Source organism: Schistocerca serialis, chromosome 7 (genome assembly GCF_023864345.2).
Source record: "Schistocerca serialis cubense isolate TAMUIC-IGC-003099 chromosome 7, iqSchSeri2.2, whole genome shotgun sequence".
NCBI lineage: Eukaryota > Metazoa > Arthropoda > Insecta > Orthoptera > Acrididae > Schistocerca > Schistocerca serialis.
In genome coordinates, this window is record NC_064644.1 from 86,424,574 (window position 1) to 86,438,936 (window position 14,363).

Below are 14,363 nucleotides of genomic sequence, written 5' to 3' on the forward strand. Positions count from 1 at the left end.
CATATTGAGAACATTGACAACATATCGTATTATTTTCTCAACTTTGAGGGGGGGGGGGGGGGGGGTTACCTTATAACTTCATAAGTACTTAACAGAGGGACATCCAATTTGAACAGCTTTTGTGGATACAGACATAAACCATACTTCTATAAGAGCACTCAGGGCTTGCTATTTTCACAGCAAAGAATTCTGGTTACTTCCATAATACAACTCAGTTGGACTATTTTGAAGATTTGCTTTGTCACAGCAAGAATTTCTGATTCTAGAATCGAGAAATGGTTCATCGAATTAATACAGTGAGAAGTTCATCTATTTTCTTATCTGATATTTCTTTGTAGAAGCAAATTTTCAAATACATTCTAATAAAACATATTATAATTTTTTTTATTCTTTAGCACTTTTATTGAAACAAGGTACCCATGTCCAAACATATAAGTATATAAAATCTTTTTCAATCCCGGGAGCGGAAAGACTTACCTTAGGGGGAAAAAAGGACAGGTATACACTCGCACACACGCACATATCCATCCACACATACAGACACAAGCAGACAAATATGTCTGCTTGTGTCTGTATGTGTGGATGGATATGTGCGTGTGTGCGAGTGTATACCTGTCCTTTTTTCCCCCTAAGGTAAGTCTTTCCGCTCCCGGGATTGGAATGACTCCTTACCCTCTCCTTTAAAACCCACTTCCTTTCGTCTTCCCCTCTCCTTCCCTCTTTCCTGATGAGGCAACAATTTGTTGCGAAAGCTTGAATTTTGTGTGTATGTTTGTGTTTGTTTGTGGTCTATCGACCTGCCAGCGTTTTTGTTCGGTAAGTCACCTCATCTTTGTATTTATATATAATTTTTCCCACGTGGAATGTTTCCTTCCATTACATTAGTATATAAAATCTGTAACATTCATTTCACCTATTCAAAATGGTGACATTTAAAAACCCGCATAAAAATAATTTTGCTAAAAATATGAAGAACTGGTATCTGCATATCGTGCCAAATCTTATGTATATACCGTATTCCTCTTGGCACACTTTTTTCAAGCATACTGTTAAAATTTCACACTTTTTCTCTAAAATCCACATCAAGTCTACAAAACATGTCTTGAGATGACAGAATAACTCTCAACTGAGAAAGACTAAAGTTACATTCACATGTGTGTCACATAATGATTTGTCAAAACATTCCACAATGCATTACAAATGTGTGCATTCACATGGACCATCACTGGGATGGAATGCAACAGAACTGGACAGCACCACGAAGGATACTAGTGAGGAAAGTTTTTAAACTCATGTGGGGAACAAGACACAGAGGATGAAGTAAAATGGCATTATGTATTGCATTCTAAATACTGCCTGACAGTTTCACATCCATATATTTTCTTGATAAAATATATGTTGATGTTCTGAAATACTCGGAAGACCATTTTCCTATTCTTTCAATTATCAGCAATGTGGAAAATTTACTCTACATCCTTTGCTAAGAACATCATCATCTTTGTATCCTTCCTGTGAGCTGGGTATGGTGTTTATGAACAACTTGTCTCCATGTTGCTCTATCTTGATGTACAGGGTGACACAAAAGTCTGTTAACATTTGAAAATTCATATTTCACAGATTAAAGTAAGCAGAAAGATATAAACTGAAAAACATGTTTGAAATGATATGGGGTTTTACTGAAACCACAGAAAGTGCACAAAATGACCAACAGATGGCACTTTATATGATACACAAACAATAATTAGCATAATAATTGATTTTTAGAAAAGACGATGTACTTCATAACAAACACTCAATGTGTTGGCCATCATTCACCAACAATACCTATAGTTCAGGGACAATGTTGTGAACAGCACTGTACCGCTTATTAGTATGTAAGAAGAAAATTACTGTTGGATATTGTCTTTTAGAATCCCTGATGAGAGATCAGATGAATGCAGTAGACTTGAGACTTCAGGCAACTGCACAACCAATAATCACACAGACTGAGGTCTAGGGACTTTCACACATGTAGCAATATGGAGTGGAGTGCCATTTTGCGAAAAAGTCTTAGCTTCCAGCAGGTGTTTATCAGCCAGGCTGCGGATGATCTGTCTCCCTTCTTCACTACAACACTTTTTATATACGTTCTCATGTGGTGTTACTGACATCTTGCAGTTCCATCTGTTTGCCAATTTCTGCACTTGTTTTTGGTTTCAATAAAACCCCTTGTCATTTCAAGCATGTGTATCAACTTTGACCTCTCTACCACCATTATTCCAAGAATCCGTGCATTTTCAAATGTTAAGAGACTTTAGGGTCGCCCTCTACTTCTTGCCTTGTTTCCCAGTTTTCCCTTCCATTCTTCAGATATTCCTTAACCTGGTCCAGCCAACTTTTTCTGGGTCACCCTATTGATCTTCTCCTGTGCACATTTCTATCCAAGTATTGTTTCCACTAGCAGTTAACCTTCATTCTCTTCACATGTTCTTAACAAATGGCTCAAGTTATAAATTTTGATTTAGCCATTAATAAACTCTACGATCATTAGTAGTTCCCCTAATTCTGATATCACTTTCCGACTTTTTGTAACACCGATGGTATCTCATAATCTCAGTTTCACCACTCAGTATTGGATTTCTACATCTACATCTATACTCTGCAAACCACTGTGAGCAGCATGACAGAGGATACATCCCACTGTACCAGTTATTAGGGTTTCTTCCTGTTCCATTTACATATGGAGTGTGGGAAGAATGATTGACTGTATGCCTCTGTGCATGCAGTAATTATTCTAATCTTATCTTCACGATCCCCATGTGAGCAATACATAGGGGGTTGTAATATATTCTTGGAGTAATTGTTTAAAGTCAGTTCTTGAAACTTTGTTAATGAAAATAAAAATAAAACTTTCTCAGGATAGTTTACATCTATCTTCAAGAGTATTCCAGTTACGTTCCTTCAGTATCTTTGCAACACTCTCCCAAGGATTACACAAACCTGTGACCATCTGTGCTGCCCTTCTCTGCATATATCAATATCCCCTGCTAGTCCTATTTGGTACGGTCCCACACACTTGAGCAATATTGTACAACTGGTCATACAAGTGATTTGTATGCAATGTCCTTTGTAGACTGATTGCACTGCCCTAGTATTCTATCAATAAACTGAAGTCCACTACCTGATGTACCGATGACTGAACCTAAGTGGTCATTCTGTTTCATATCCCTACAAAGTGTTACACCCAGGTATTTGTAGGAGTTGGTTGATTCCAACAGTGTCTCATTGGTATTATGGTCACAGGATACTAAGTTTTTTTCATTTTGTGAAGTGCACATTTTTACACTTCTGGACAAACTGACAATCTCTGCACCACACTGAAATCTTATCAAGATCTGACTGAATATTTATGCAGCTTCTTTCACATTGTACTTCATTATAGACAACTGCATCATCTGCAAAAAGCCTGCTTTTACTATTAACATTGTCTGCAAGATCATTAATAAACAATTTGAAAAGCAAGGGTCCCAACACTCTTCCCTGGGACACAACCTAAGTTACTTCTACATCTGACAATGACACTTCATCCAAGGCAATATGCTGTGTCCTCCCTACCAAAAGGTCCCCAATCCAGTTACATATTTCACTTGATACCCCATATGATCATCTTTTGATAATAAGCATGGCTGCGGTACTGAGTCAAATGCTTTTCTGGTTGCCTTGATCTAAATCTTCCAGTATATCATGTGAGAGAAGTGCGAGCTGGATTTCACATGATCAATGTTTTTGAAATCCATGATGGTTGGCATTGAGGTCATTCTGTTCAAGATACCTCATTATGTTTGAGCTCAGAATATGTTATAAGATTCTACAACAAATCGATGTCAAGGATATTTGTGGATCACTTCTACTACCCTTCTTGTAGATGGGTGTGACCTGTGCCTCTTTCCAAGAACTGGGCATGGTTTTTTGTTTGAGGGATCTATGACAGATTATAGTTAGAAGAGGAGCTAACTCAGCCACAAATTCAGTATAGAATCTGACAGGGGTTCTATTGGGGCCTGGAGCTTTGTTCAATTTTAACGATTTCAGCACTTTCTCAACCCCACTGACGCTAATACTTATTTCATTCATCTTTTTAGGGGAACGAGGATTAAATTGCAGCAATTCTCTGGGGTTTTCCTTTGTAAAGGAACACTTGAAAATGAAATTAAGCATTTCAGATTTTCTTTGCTACCCCCAATTTCAGTTCCTGTCTCATTTGCTAGGAACTGGACACTAACTTTGGTGCCGCTAACAGCCTTTACACACAACCAGAATTTCTTTGTGTTCTGTGAAAGCTCACAGAAGATGTGAAAGATAAAGTGAAATGATACCTGTGTAATGGTGATGATCCACGTAGAGTGAACACACCTCCATTTAACAACGGTGCTCCCTCCCGTTCCAGTGTGAATCAATCTTAAGGCTCACATAGAGGATGCCAGGTATTGTATAAAACCACCATTAAGTTCTATAACTGGTAACTCAGTTTGTCTCGACAGTTACAGGAGCATGCCATATCGTTACTTTATTTATGAACACAGCAGTTAAACACAGTTTAGAGGTGTAGCACTAACCAAATAAAATGCTCTATGGATGATAGGGAAGAAGAGCTAGTGTTCGACAGTGTTCCTAACTGTCATATTGTACTAAAGCACTTTTAGAAGAAAATAGCACCAAAATACAATGACTTTTATATGCACAGTCTGAACAAACATCATTGAAGAATTATGGTAAGAAGGTTTTTAGTTGTAGGTGGCAGCATTACACTGTTCAAAGTGTAAATGAAGATATGCTTGTTTGATGTGTGTCCTACAGATGGTAGATGTACACACTATTTGAGTCTGGGCAGTCTGCAATGGCTCAGAGTATGATTCACTAGCTGCCACACGAATCAGCTCTAAAAGACTACCATCCGAAGTGGTTTAGGGCTGACGCAATATTATTTGCACAACGAGTGAAAATTAAGTTGTTGCACAGCAAGGGCTTTCAAGCATTTCAGTCTGACACTTACAGCTGTCTCAAATGGTATGGAGGGGCACGTGGTTGCCTGGAGCTGTAACCAATCAGTCCCATCATTTGTGATGTGTAAAAGTCTTTTCTATGCATTGTAAATACTCGAAGAGGCATATGTTCAGATGTTTCTTGATAATAGCAACTTCTTTCATCCATAAGGTCATACTAACTGTCACTTTTATGGCACTCTGAAACCTTTCTCTAATATCATTATCCATTGCAGGGAACAATGCCACATTACAACTTATTGCTTCCACCTTCATCAGTCTCTTGCATCATATTTTTCATTATCAGTTAGCTTCGGTAACACTATTACATGTAATGCAGAGAGAGAGTTAGTTCCCGGATTATAAGACTCACGGGGAGCAGTAGATTAAATGGGAAAGATTGTCTGAAATAAATGCATGCACTTACGATACAACAAATTGTTGAAATTGAGGAGCCAATGAAAAAGAAGGAAGGAAGATTAAGAGTTTAAGATCTTGACATCAACAAGGTAATTATGGGAAGACCACATGCTAGGATTTGGGAAGGAAACTGAACAGTTGCTGAAAGAAACTAGAATCTGATATGAAACTTCCTGGCAGATTAAAACTGTGTGCTGGATCAAGACTTAAACTTGGGAACCATTACCTTTCGCACGCATGTGCTCCATCAACTGAGCTACTCAAGCGTTACTCACAAACCATCTGCACAGTTATACTTCTACCAGTATCTGTCTCCTACCTTCCAAGCTTCAGTAGAGATGTGAGGACAGGTTATGAGCCTTCCTTGGGCAGCTCAGTTGGTAGTGAACTTGTCTGTAAAAGACAAAGGATCCTGGGTTCTAGTCTTGATCCGGCACACATTTTTAATCTGCCAGGAAGTTTCACATAAGTGCACACGCCACCACAGAGTGAAAATTTCACTCCAGATTTGACTTGTTTTAAAAATGAATAATAGATATTCCATGGAAATCTTTGAAGTCTACATACCAATATGGTCACATTCTGATGAGATTTCAATAGGGAGGAAACAAAATGGACAAATGTCAGCAAATCCCACTGTAACATTAGTGGATTCTAATACAAAAGTATGTCTAACACTAGAGAATGATTCTTCAATGAATTACACTGAGTATGACAACAAATTCCATGGAACACACATTTGTAGAATTTACTGAAAAGAACAACACATTATCCCAGAAGAAAACAAATCCAAAATGTATTGGCAACGACCAAATGGAACTGAAAATTAAGCCGACTATATTTTACCTGACAATAAAGAAATATTGCTGAATTTTAAGGTCTTAAACCAATATATAATATAGCCTGCTTGGCTAGCAGCACGGTCTAACATGCTGCTTCCCGAGCGGGAAGGCGTGCTGGTTCCCAGCACGAATCCACCTGGCGGATTAATGTCAGGGCCCAGTGTGCCGGCCAGCCTCTGGATGGTTCTTAAGGCGGTTCTCCATCTGCCTCAGCAAATGCGGGCTGGTCCCCCTTATGCCGCCTCAGTTACACTATGTCGGTGATTGCCGCCCAAACAATATCTCCAAGTACGTGTACATCATAATTGCTCTACGACGCAAACATCTGGGGTTACACTCGTCTGGTATGAGATGTTCCTGGGAGAGGGGGGTCCACTGGGGGCCAAACTGCACAATAACCCTGGGTTCGATGTGGGGCGGCAATGGAGTGGGTGGACTGCTGTGGCCTGTTGTGGGCTTGTGAATCACTGAGGGCTATGGCAGGACGAAGCTTCTCCATTGTTTCTCTTCTAGGTCTCCCCCCCCCCCCCCCACACACACACACAATACAATATATAATATAAAGTGATCAAATATAATGAAATAATAGATACAAGAGCAGAAAGACACACATTCATGCAGGAAGTTAGAAATGTACATTATGATAATTTATTTAAGAACAGGAATGTAAAGCAGCAAGTTTAGCATCTTAGAAAATGAATATTACATGTATACAACAGGCAATTATTTAAAAAGTACTTACGCAAATACTACAATGTGCTGTGGGTATGTAAAACCCAAAAGAAAATCTAAAATGAGACAAGGTGATAAACAGAGGGCGAAAATTTCAAGTAAACAATAAAATGTTCGATTAGGCACTACTGTCTGAAATGAATAAGAGGTTGTAAGAACGTACAATGGACATCTGATCACAGGAACAATTAAAAACAAAAAGAGTATGAATAAAACAAAATGGAAGGATGTTGATTAATAATTACATTTCATCAATTTTGGCAGTTGGTGCAGTGAGTAACAACAGAATTAAAATTCATCCATGATCTGGAAGACTCCTTTAAATGATTCTAGTTCAAGAGATGAGTTACATACAATGGCATCATTCTTTCACTACACATATGCAAGAGAGTGGACCGCATTTGTTTACATGCTTGCTGCTAAAGCATGAAAATGTTACACTGTTCGATATGTACTTATATAAACATATATCTTGCAACCTCTGCAGATTCTCATAGTTGTTTTTTTCCTTTCACAAAGAAAAATCTACTTTTATTTCAAAACTAAATCAATTCCTTCTGTATCCTTCCAGTCTCTTTCTACACCTATCTGTTTTTAATTTATTGTTTTTGTGTCTCTCTCCTTATTTTAAATACAACATGCTACCCATAATTATGATCAAAATATAAGATTGAACTATATTTACCTTGCATACAAATTCACGGTTGTTTGTGTGGTTGTTGCGATGTTTTATCAGCAGGCTTTCCGAGAGTGCCACATATTCACACTGGTCACAACGAGGAAACTGGCAATTGCGCGGTGGGGGTACATTGTGCCTTGTATACAGGTGGTACAGCAGTAAGTTCCGCTTGCTCGCACGGTGACCACAATGTTCACAAATGCGTGCATCAATTTTCTCCATATGAATGTCCTGTAAATGGCGGCGATACAGGTAGTAGGTTTCGAAGTTTACAGGGTCACCATCATTTCCACATGAATAGCACAGCCATGGCCCTGTTGTGTTCTCTGCACCCGATGCCACTGGCCTCGACACAACCAGTGAGTTCTTCGCCGACACTGCAGAGGTACTGCCCGATCCCCCGCTGCCTGCTGCAGCAAGCACACTACTCGGAAGCTCTGACAGAGGCTCCACTTTGTTTCCATGTTTGAGAGCAACACTCCCAGTTATTGGTTTCCCCTTGCTGATAGCATCTGGCTTCAAAACTACATACGACACCTGCACAAAAAGTTCACGACATTAAGAACAGAAGATGAAAAGATCTAGTCATAAGATAACAAAAAAATTTTGGCTTTACCTGTCCTTTTTTTAAAATTATTATATATCTTTTACTTTTCTTGTTTTGAATGAGGTTTATGAGATTATGAAACAGAATTAATGGCCAGTACTTACTTTCAGGAGACAAAATATTTAGTACCATCAACAAACATATGTAAGGAACACTACACCATCCCAGCTCAGGACTATTAGTTTCTTCCACGAGGAGGAAGAGAGAGGGATAGGCTGATGAAAGTTAAAAAAGATCTTTTCACTTGAAACTCCAGGGTGAGAGGGACCACTTGTAGGGAGGATGACGGAGGCAACCTTGGCAATGTTAAACAATTCTGCAACACAGGCAATGTGACTCCCAGGATGAGAGGGATCTGCCCTTCCTTTTTAACATTTCCCACTCTATCTTCCTCTCCTACGTGAAGAAGCAACCAACAGTTTTGAAAGCTAGGTTAGTGTTGTCTACTTTTGTGTGTGTATTGACAATACTGAATATTTCTCCTGCTGAAGGTAATTGCAATCCCTTGTAGAAAAATAAACACCAAAGTACCCCAAAGATATTTTCTGATGAAGGACTGAAGGCTTTAACTTTTTTTAATAACCTGAAATAATTCTTGTTAAAGAAGACAAGGGCATATCACCTCCAGCAGCACACAGTGTAGTACAGTCACTTGGTGTTCAAAACTGGAAAGTTTTCTGTGAGTTTTAAAAATTAGTATTATTTTAGATTTCAATATGCTCTTTTCAAATTTTCATTTGCGCTCATGCCACCATATTGGAAAAATGTCACCCAAAAACAGCTGTTTGACAATATCTCATTTCCAAGACATTTTACAATGAAAACAGTTACTTAACAAAGAAAACTAGAGAAAAGTCCTGTAATTTATGCGGTAACATTTTCTGCCACAGGCACAAAAAAATGCCCCACATGCGTAAAGGGACCTTGGTGTTTGGGTGCCCCCCTTTACAGAACATCTGCTGACAGAACTAAAATATTCTGCCTGAATCATTAGTACAAGTGTCGTTAGCATTTCTAGAGCGATTGTTTCTAAGGAACTGAACTGTTTTATCACTGTTTTATCCACTGCAAGGAAGTGAGGTGAATGGAGTGAAGGAAAAAGGATTTGAATAATTTCGTAAGTCAAGCGTTCAAGGCAATGAAAACAAGGGCAAACTTTTGGAGGGACTGAGATCGATACTGGTTCACAAGGTGTGTTGAAAACACTTCAATAATGAGAAATTTACCTCTGCATCTTTGTAAAGAGGAAGTGGTGTTGCACCTTCCCATCCACATCTGCAATCCACTACCCCAACATCTCATTGAAAGATCTTTATTTTTTATGTGCTGCTGAGCTAACAGCAGAGTTTGCAGCAAAACAAAAACAGGCAAGAATGCGCAATCACAATATTATGTATGGTGTATGTAAATTGTTCTTTGATTTGATTTTGGTTTTATAATCCCAGCAATCATCTTACATGTGAGCAGACATCACTCTAAAACCTCAAGAAGAGATGATACATAAACCATCTAGTCATATCTCCTCCAAGACATCTATAACCCCTGTGATTACTGTCAGTGCTTTTTCTGTATTTGTGTGCTCTTATAATTAACAGGAGACAACTAATTTCTTCACTCATGGGTGATCAGCAAACACACACGTCATGAGTAAAGGTTGCCACTTCCTGTACACTGTAGGCACCAAGAGGTGGATTTTGGGGGGAGGGGAGGGAAGGAGGGGGAGGGGGAGGGGGAGAGGGAGGGGGAGAGGGAGGAGGAGAGAGAGAGAGAGAGAGAGAGAGAGAGAGAGAGAGAGAGAGAGAGAGAGAGAGAGAGAGAGGGGGGGGGGCACAATCAATTCAAGAACATTAGAATACTTATTTATCTGTGTGTGCCACTATTGCTCAACAACCTCATTATACAGTGAATGGTATGGTTTTTATTTTTCAGCCAGGATTTTGCAGTGTTTCATAAAGGAGGTGCGGATAATGGAACTTAGAGGGGGAGAAGGGACTATACAAAAAGCTACATAATCTGCACCAGAAATTGTGAGAGAACTGCAGATAGTAATGATCCTTCTTTGGATCTTAAAATTATACCTTGATTGCCTGTAGCTTGTAACTCAGTTTGTAGCAATTTCTATACACCCGCATATTTAGCACCGCTGTCACAAAATGGCTTATCCAAATTTAACCAGTTAGTTCATAATGTGAAATGGCAATTTTATATAGTGATAAGAACAGGATTTAAATTTAAAGTTGGACTTTACTTTGAATAGATCAGTGCTTACCCATCCAGCTCAGTATATGAGGTATATAAAATTTAACATATTATTCTCTAACTTGAATATGATTCAGTAGTGATAAACCTTGATGCTGATCATTCTGAAGACTGTAAAGCCTAGTGCAACTCAAACTGTGACCATTGAGGAAAACAGGGTTAAATGTTATTAAATGTCAGCTCTACACTGATACCTACGAAATAGTCCTGTACAACTGAAAAGCCAAGCTGTTTACACCTTAATCTTCCCTCAGTTCATTGTACCTTTCTTTCTTCAAATGAATTAATAATTTCTTATTCAAATAGTTTCAGGATGGGAAGATCAATCTCTGTGTGCGTCTTTACTCCTATCATAAGTTCAGAGGGTGTTTTCTCTATATCTCTGTGGTATGACAAATTTGTGGCACACTGAACTGATAGTGTCACTTTGTACCATCTCATACAGTTGTCAATACTAAGTTTAGTGATGATCGTAGCTCAAGTTGAACTAATTCTTACAATATTACAATTGGTTCCAGAGAATCCTATCACTTTTGAAATGTGTTCAGTTCATTTTGTCCTGTGATACTCCTCAATTCTTGAGAGACAAAGCAATTCCCTATATGTAATTATTTGTACTGGAATTCCGAATTAAGTCTTCTGTACTTCTATCTTACTAATTACCTCTGCTGATTTTGTAACCACTGTGGGCCTACATTTGGCCAGCTGGTTGAATCTTGCATCATCCAGATTTGTGGGGCATTTGGATGTGACAGTTGGCCAATGTTGACTGCATGAGATGGTAAGTGGAGACATACTCATAATCAAGGTTCTTGTTGACTACGTCTGATCAACAGAAGAGGAGTTGCCATATTGTGGACCATGCTCACTGTAACCCCTTCACAACTGCATCTGTCATCTGAGAACAAGTAATGAGCTTCCTGCAACATTTTGTGTCATCCTGCACCATTGTTCAGAGATCAGACTAAGGAATTACTGCCCACACTTAGATGCCATAACACCACAATATAAATGGTTGTGTTTCAATTGGTTCTGTGACCGGGAAGCATAGACTGCTGATAAATGGTGTCGCATTGTGTTCAGTGATGAATCGCTGCTCTGCACCACCCCCGATGACCATTAGTGGCTAGTATGGCAGCGAACTGGAAAGAGGTTTCATTCTTCCTATGTTTCTGTGAGGCACAGAGGTTTTACTCCTGGCATCATGATGTGGGGAGCTACCAGTTATGACTTTATGTCACAGATAGTAGCGACTGAGGGAACTCTTGACAGCACAATGGTACCTTACCGACTCACAGAAATCTTGTGTATTCACATTTCACCTCTCATGTGGCAGTACTACAGTGCCATTTTTTAACAGGACAATACTCGTCCAAACACGGCATGTCTCTACAAACTCTCTGTGTGATGTTGAGGTAAACCAATGACCAGCAAGATCCCTACTACATCTGTCCCCAGTACAATATGTGTGGGACGTGCTCAGATGTCAACCCCATCCCAGTGCCAGTATGCAGGGTATCAGGCTGTGGGCCTGACCGCCTCAGTAGTGGATACAATGGCTCTGAGCACTATGGGACTTAACATCTATGGTCATCAGTCCCAGTGGATACAATGGTTTTACTTTCCCACAATGCACACTTCCCAGGTCACAGGGGGTCAAAGTTATACTGATAAATGGGCTCATAAAGGCAAGTTCTTTGCAAATTTGACTTGACTTTGTGATCATTTCAATAACATCACATACCCTCTCAACCTATGAAGTTTTATTTCCTCTTCCACTTCTGTGCGCTTCCCTTTTTATCAGGCAGTGCACTTAGAATGTGGTTGTATCCTTGTGTCGATTGAAGTGGTCCATTATGATCCGTGCGATAGGTACATAATGGCTCACCCACTTTGCTTTGAATAATGGATGAAGGAAACCTCCTTCCTTCCCTGATTTCTTATTCACACTTAAAACATTTTACACAACTGAATATTACTCTTTTTCTCGTCACTCAAATCTGATAAATATTAACTTTGTTTTTCTGCTTTTTCTGTTCTCTTAACAGTATAATGTCCTGTCTCATGCACAAGCTTAATGATTGCACACTGCATAGTGTGTGGAATCAAACTCCCTCTTCCATTGTTGAACTTGAAAAAACTAATCTCTCATCAAAATATTTTCATAAGGTCGTTCTTTGACAATGAGCATGACTGCTGCAAACTATCATTCTTATCTTTAGATTTCCTGATTCCAGCTATTAAAGTACATACAAAACCAAACAGTACATTTACACAGATCAGCGTTCAATGGTGTAGGATACTCTTAAGTTCATCTTCCTGTTCTTTGTCACAACTCCTCCTTATAAATGATCTTTTCGGAATACTATTGCACAATTTGTTACAATTTTAATGTGTACTCCTAGTAAAAACATCTGGAATTTCTTTAAGGCATTAACAATAGCAAACACTTAAAACTCATAGCTACTGTATTCTTCCCATTCAGGTGTTGTTTTCTTAACCATGTAAGAGGTCGGCTGGAATTTGTCACATTTTTGTACTAACACAGCTCCAAAGCCTGCTTTGCTTGCATCCATATTTAGTTCAGATCCATATTGTTGGTTGTGGATTTTTAAAACTGAATCCAACAAAAGAGTCTGAGTGTTTCAGTAATTTACTCAGAGGTTTGGCAATCATAGAGTAATTTGAGATAAACTCTAAAATATCCCATCAGTTCCAGGAAACTTCCTGTTGCTGCAACAGATTCCGTTTTGGAAAGTTTGGAAAGCTTTTCTCTCTGCAGAAGATGGTTGAATTTGTCCAGTAGTTCTCTTCATGAACTGACATTTTGCAAAATTAATTTCCAAGCTGTATTCTGCTGGATTTTTACGACTACATTAAGCGCTTTTGGTTAGTATCAAAATACTGTCCACATAAATAAATTCGATGTTACCTCGAGCCAATGCCCAAGAAACAGTGTTTATAAATTGGTGGAACACTGCAGATGAATTTGATAATCCGAATGAAACTTTCTTGAATTGTAACTACCCTGAGTGTGTCACAAACAAAGTATACTTTCAGCTCTGCTCTTCAACCTCTACGTGAAAACATCTGTTCTTGAAATCTAGTGCGCGAAACACTCAGGCTGCTTGTAGTATATCTAAAAGATCTTCTATAAGGGGAAACAAGTAACAATCTTTTGCTGTAATCTTATTTAATTTTCAATTATGAAAAGGATAGATTGTTACTCACTATGAAGATGACACATTGAGTAACAGACTGACCCAACAAAAGGCTTTTGGTCAAAGCCTTCTCAGAAAAGAAACAAAAACATACACACATACACAAAAGCAGGCACACCTGATGCATGAATGACTACCATCCAGCCACTCTAGCCGAACTGCAACTACTGTGCTGAACAAAAGCAGCTATGGGAGTATGGCAGGGAAGGGGAAGGAAGAACATGCTGGGACTAGAAGCCAGCAGGGCAAGGCTGTCAGGGGCAGTGTCAGGATGCCATGGGGGAGGTGGGAGGGGGGCTCGGGCTAAGAGAGGAGCCAAGAGAGGAAAAAGACCAGTAGTGCGTTGGCAGAGACTGAGCATAATGAAAGTGAGGGGCATGAATTCGGAGGAAGTTATAAGGCAGAGAGGGAAGAAACTGTTGGGTGAAAGGTGTCGGGGAAGTAGCTTACCATAGGTTGAGGCTGGATAATTCTGAGAGGGGAGAATGTGTTGCAACGATAACTCCCATCTGTGCAGTTCCCAAAAGTTGGTGGTGGAGGGGAGGATCTAGATTGCCCGGGTTGTGAAGTAGCCATTAAAAT

The 14,363-nt window shown here is 39.3% G+C and overlaps 1 protein-coding gene across 2 annotated transcripts in view; it reads right to left on the bottom strand.

Moving 5' to 3' along the window:
* Nucleotides 1–14,363, bottom strand: part of LOC126412394 (uncharacterized) — a 103,907-nt gene that overhangs the window by 18,845 nt on the left and 70,699 nt on the right. For both annotated transcript variants that reach the window (XM_050081971.1, XM_050081972.1), the window contains exon 7: nucleotides 7,701–8,231. In XM_050081971.1, the coding sequence (XP_049937928.1) occupies nucleotides 7,701–8,231 (531 nt within the window). The remainder of the gene's footprint in view (nucleotides 1–7,700; nucleotides 8,232–14,363) is intronic.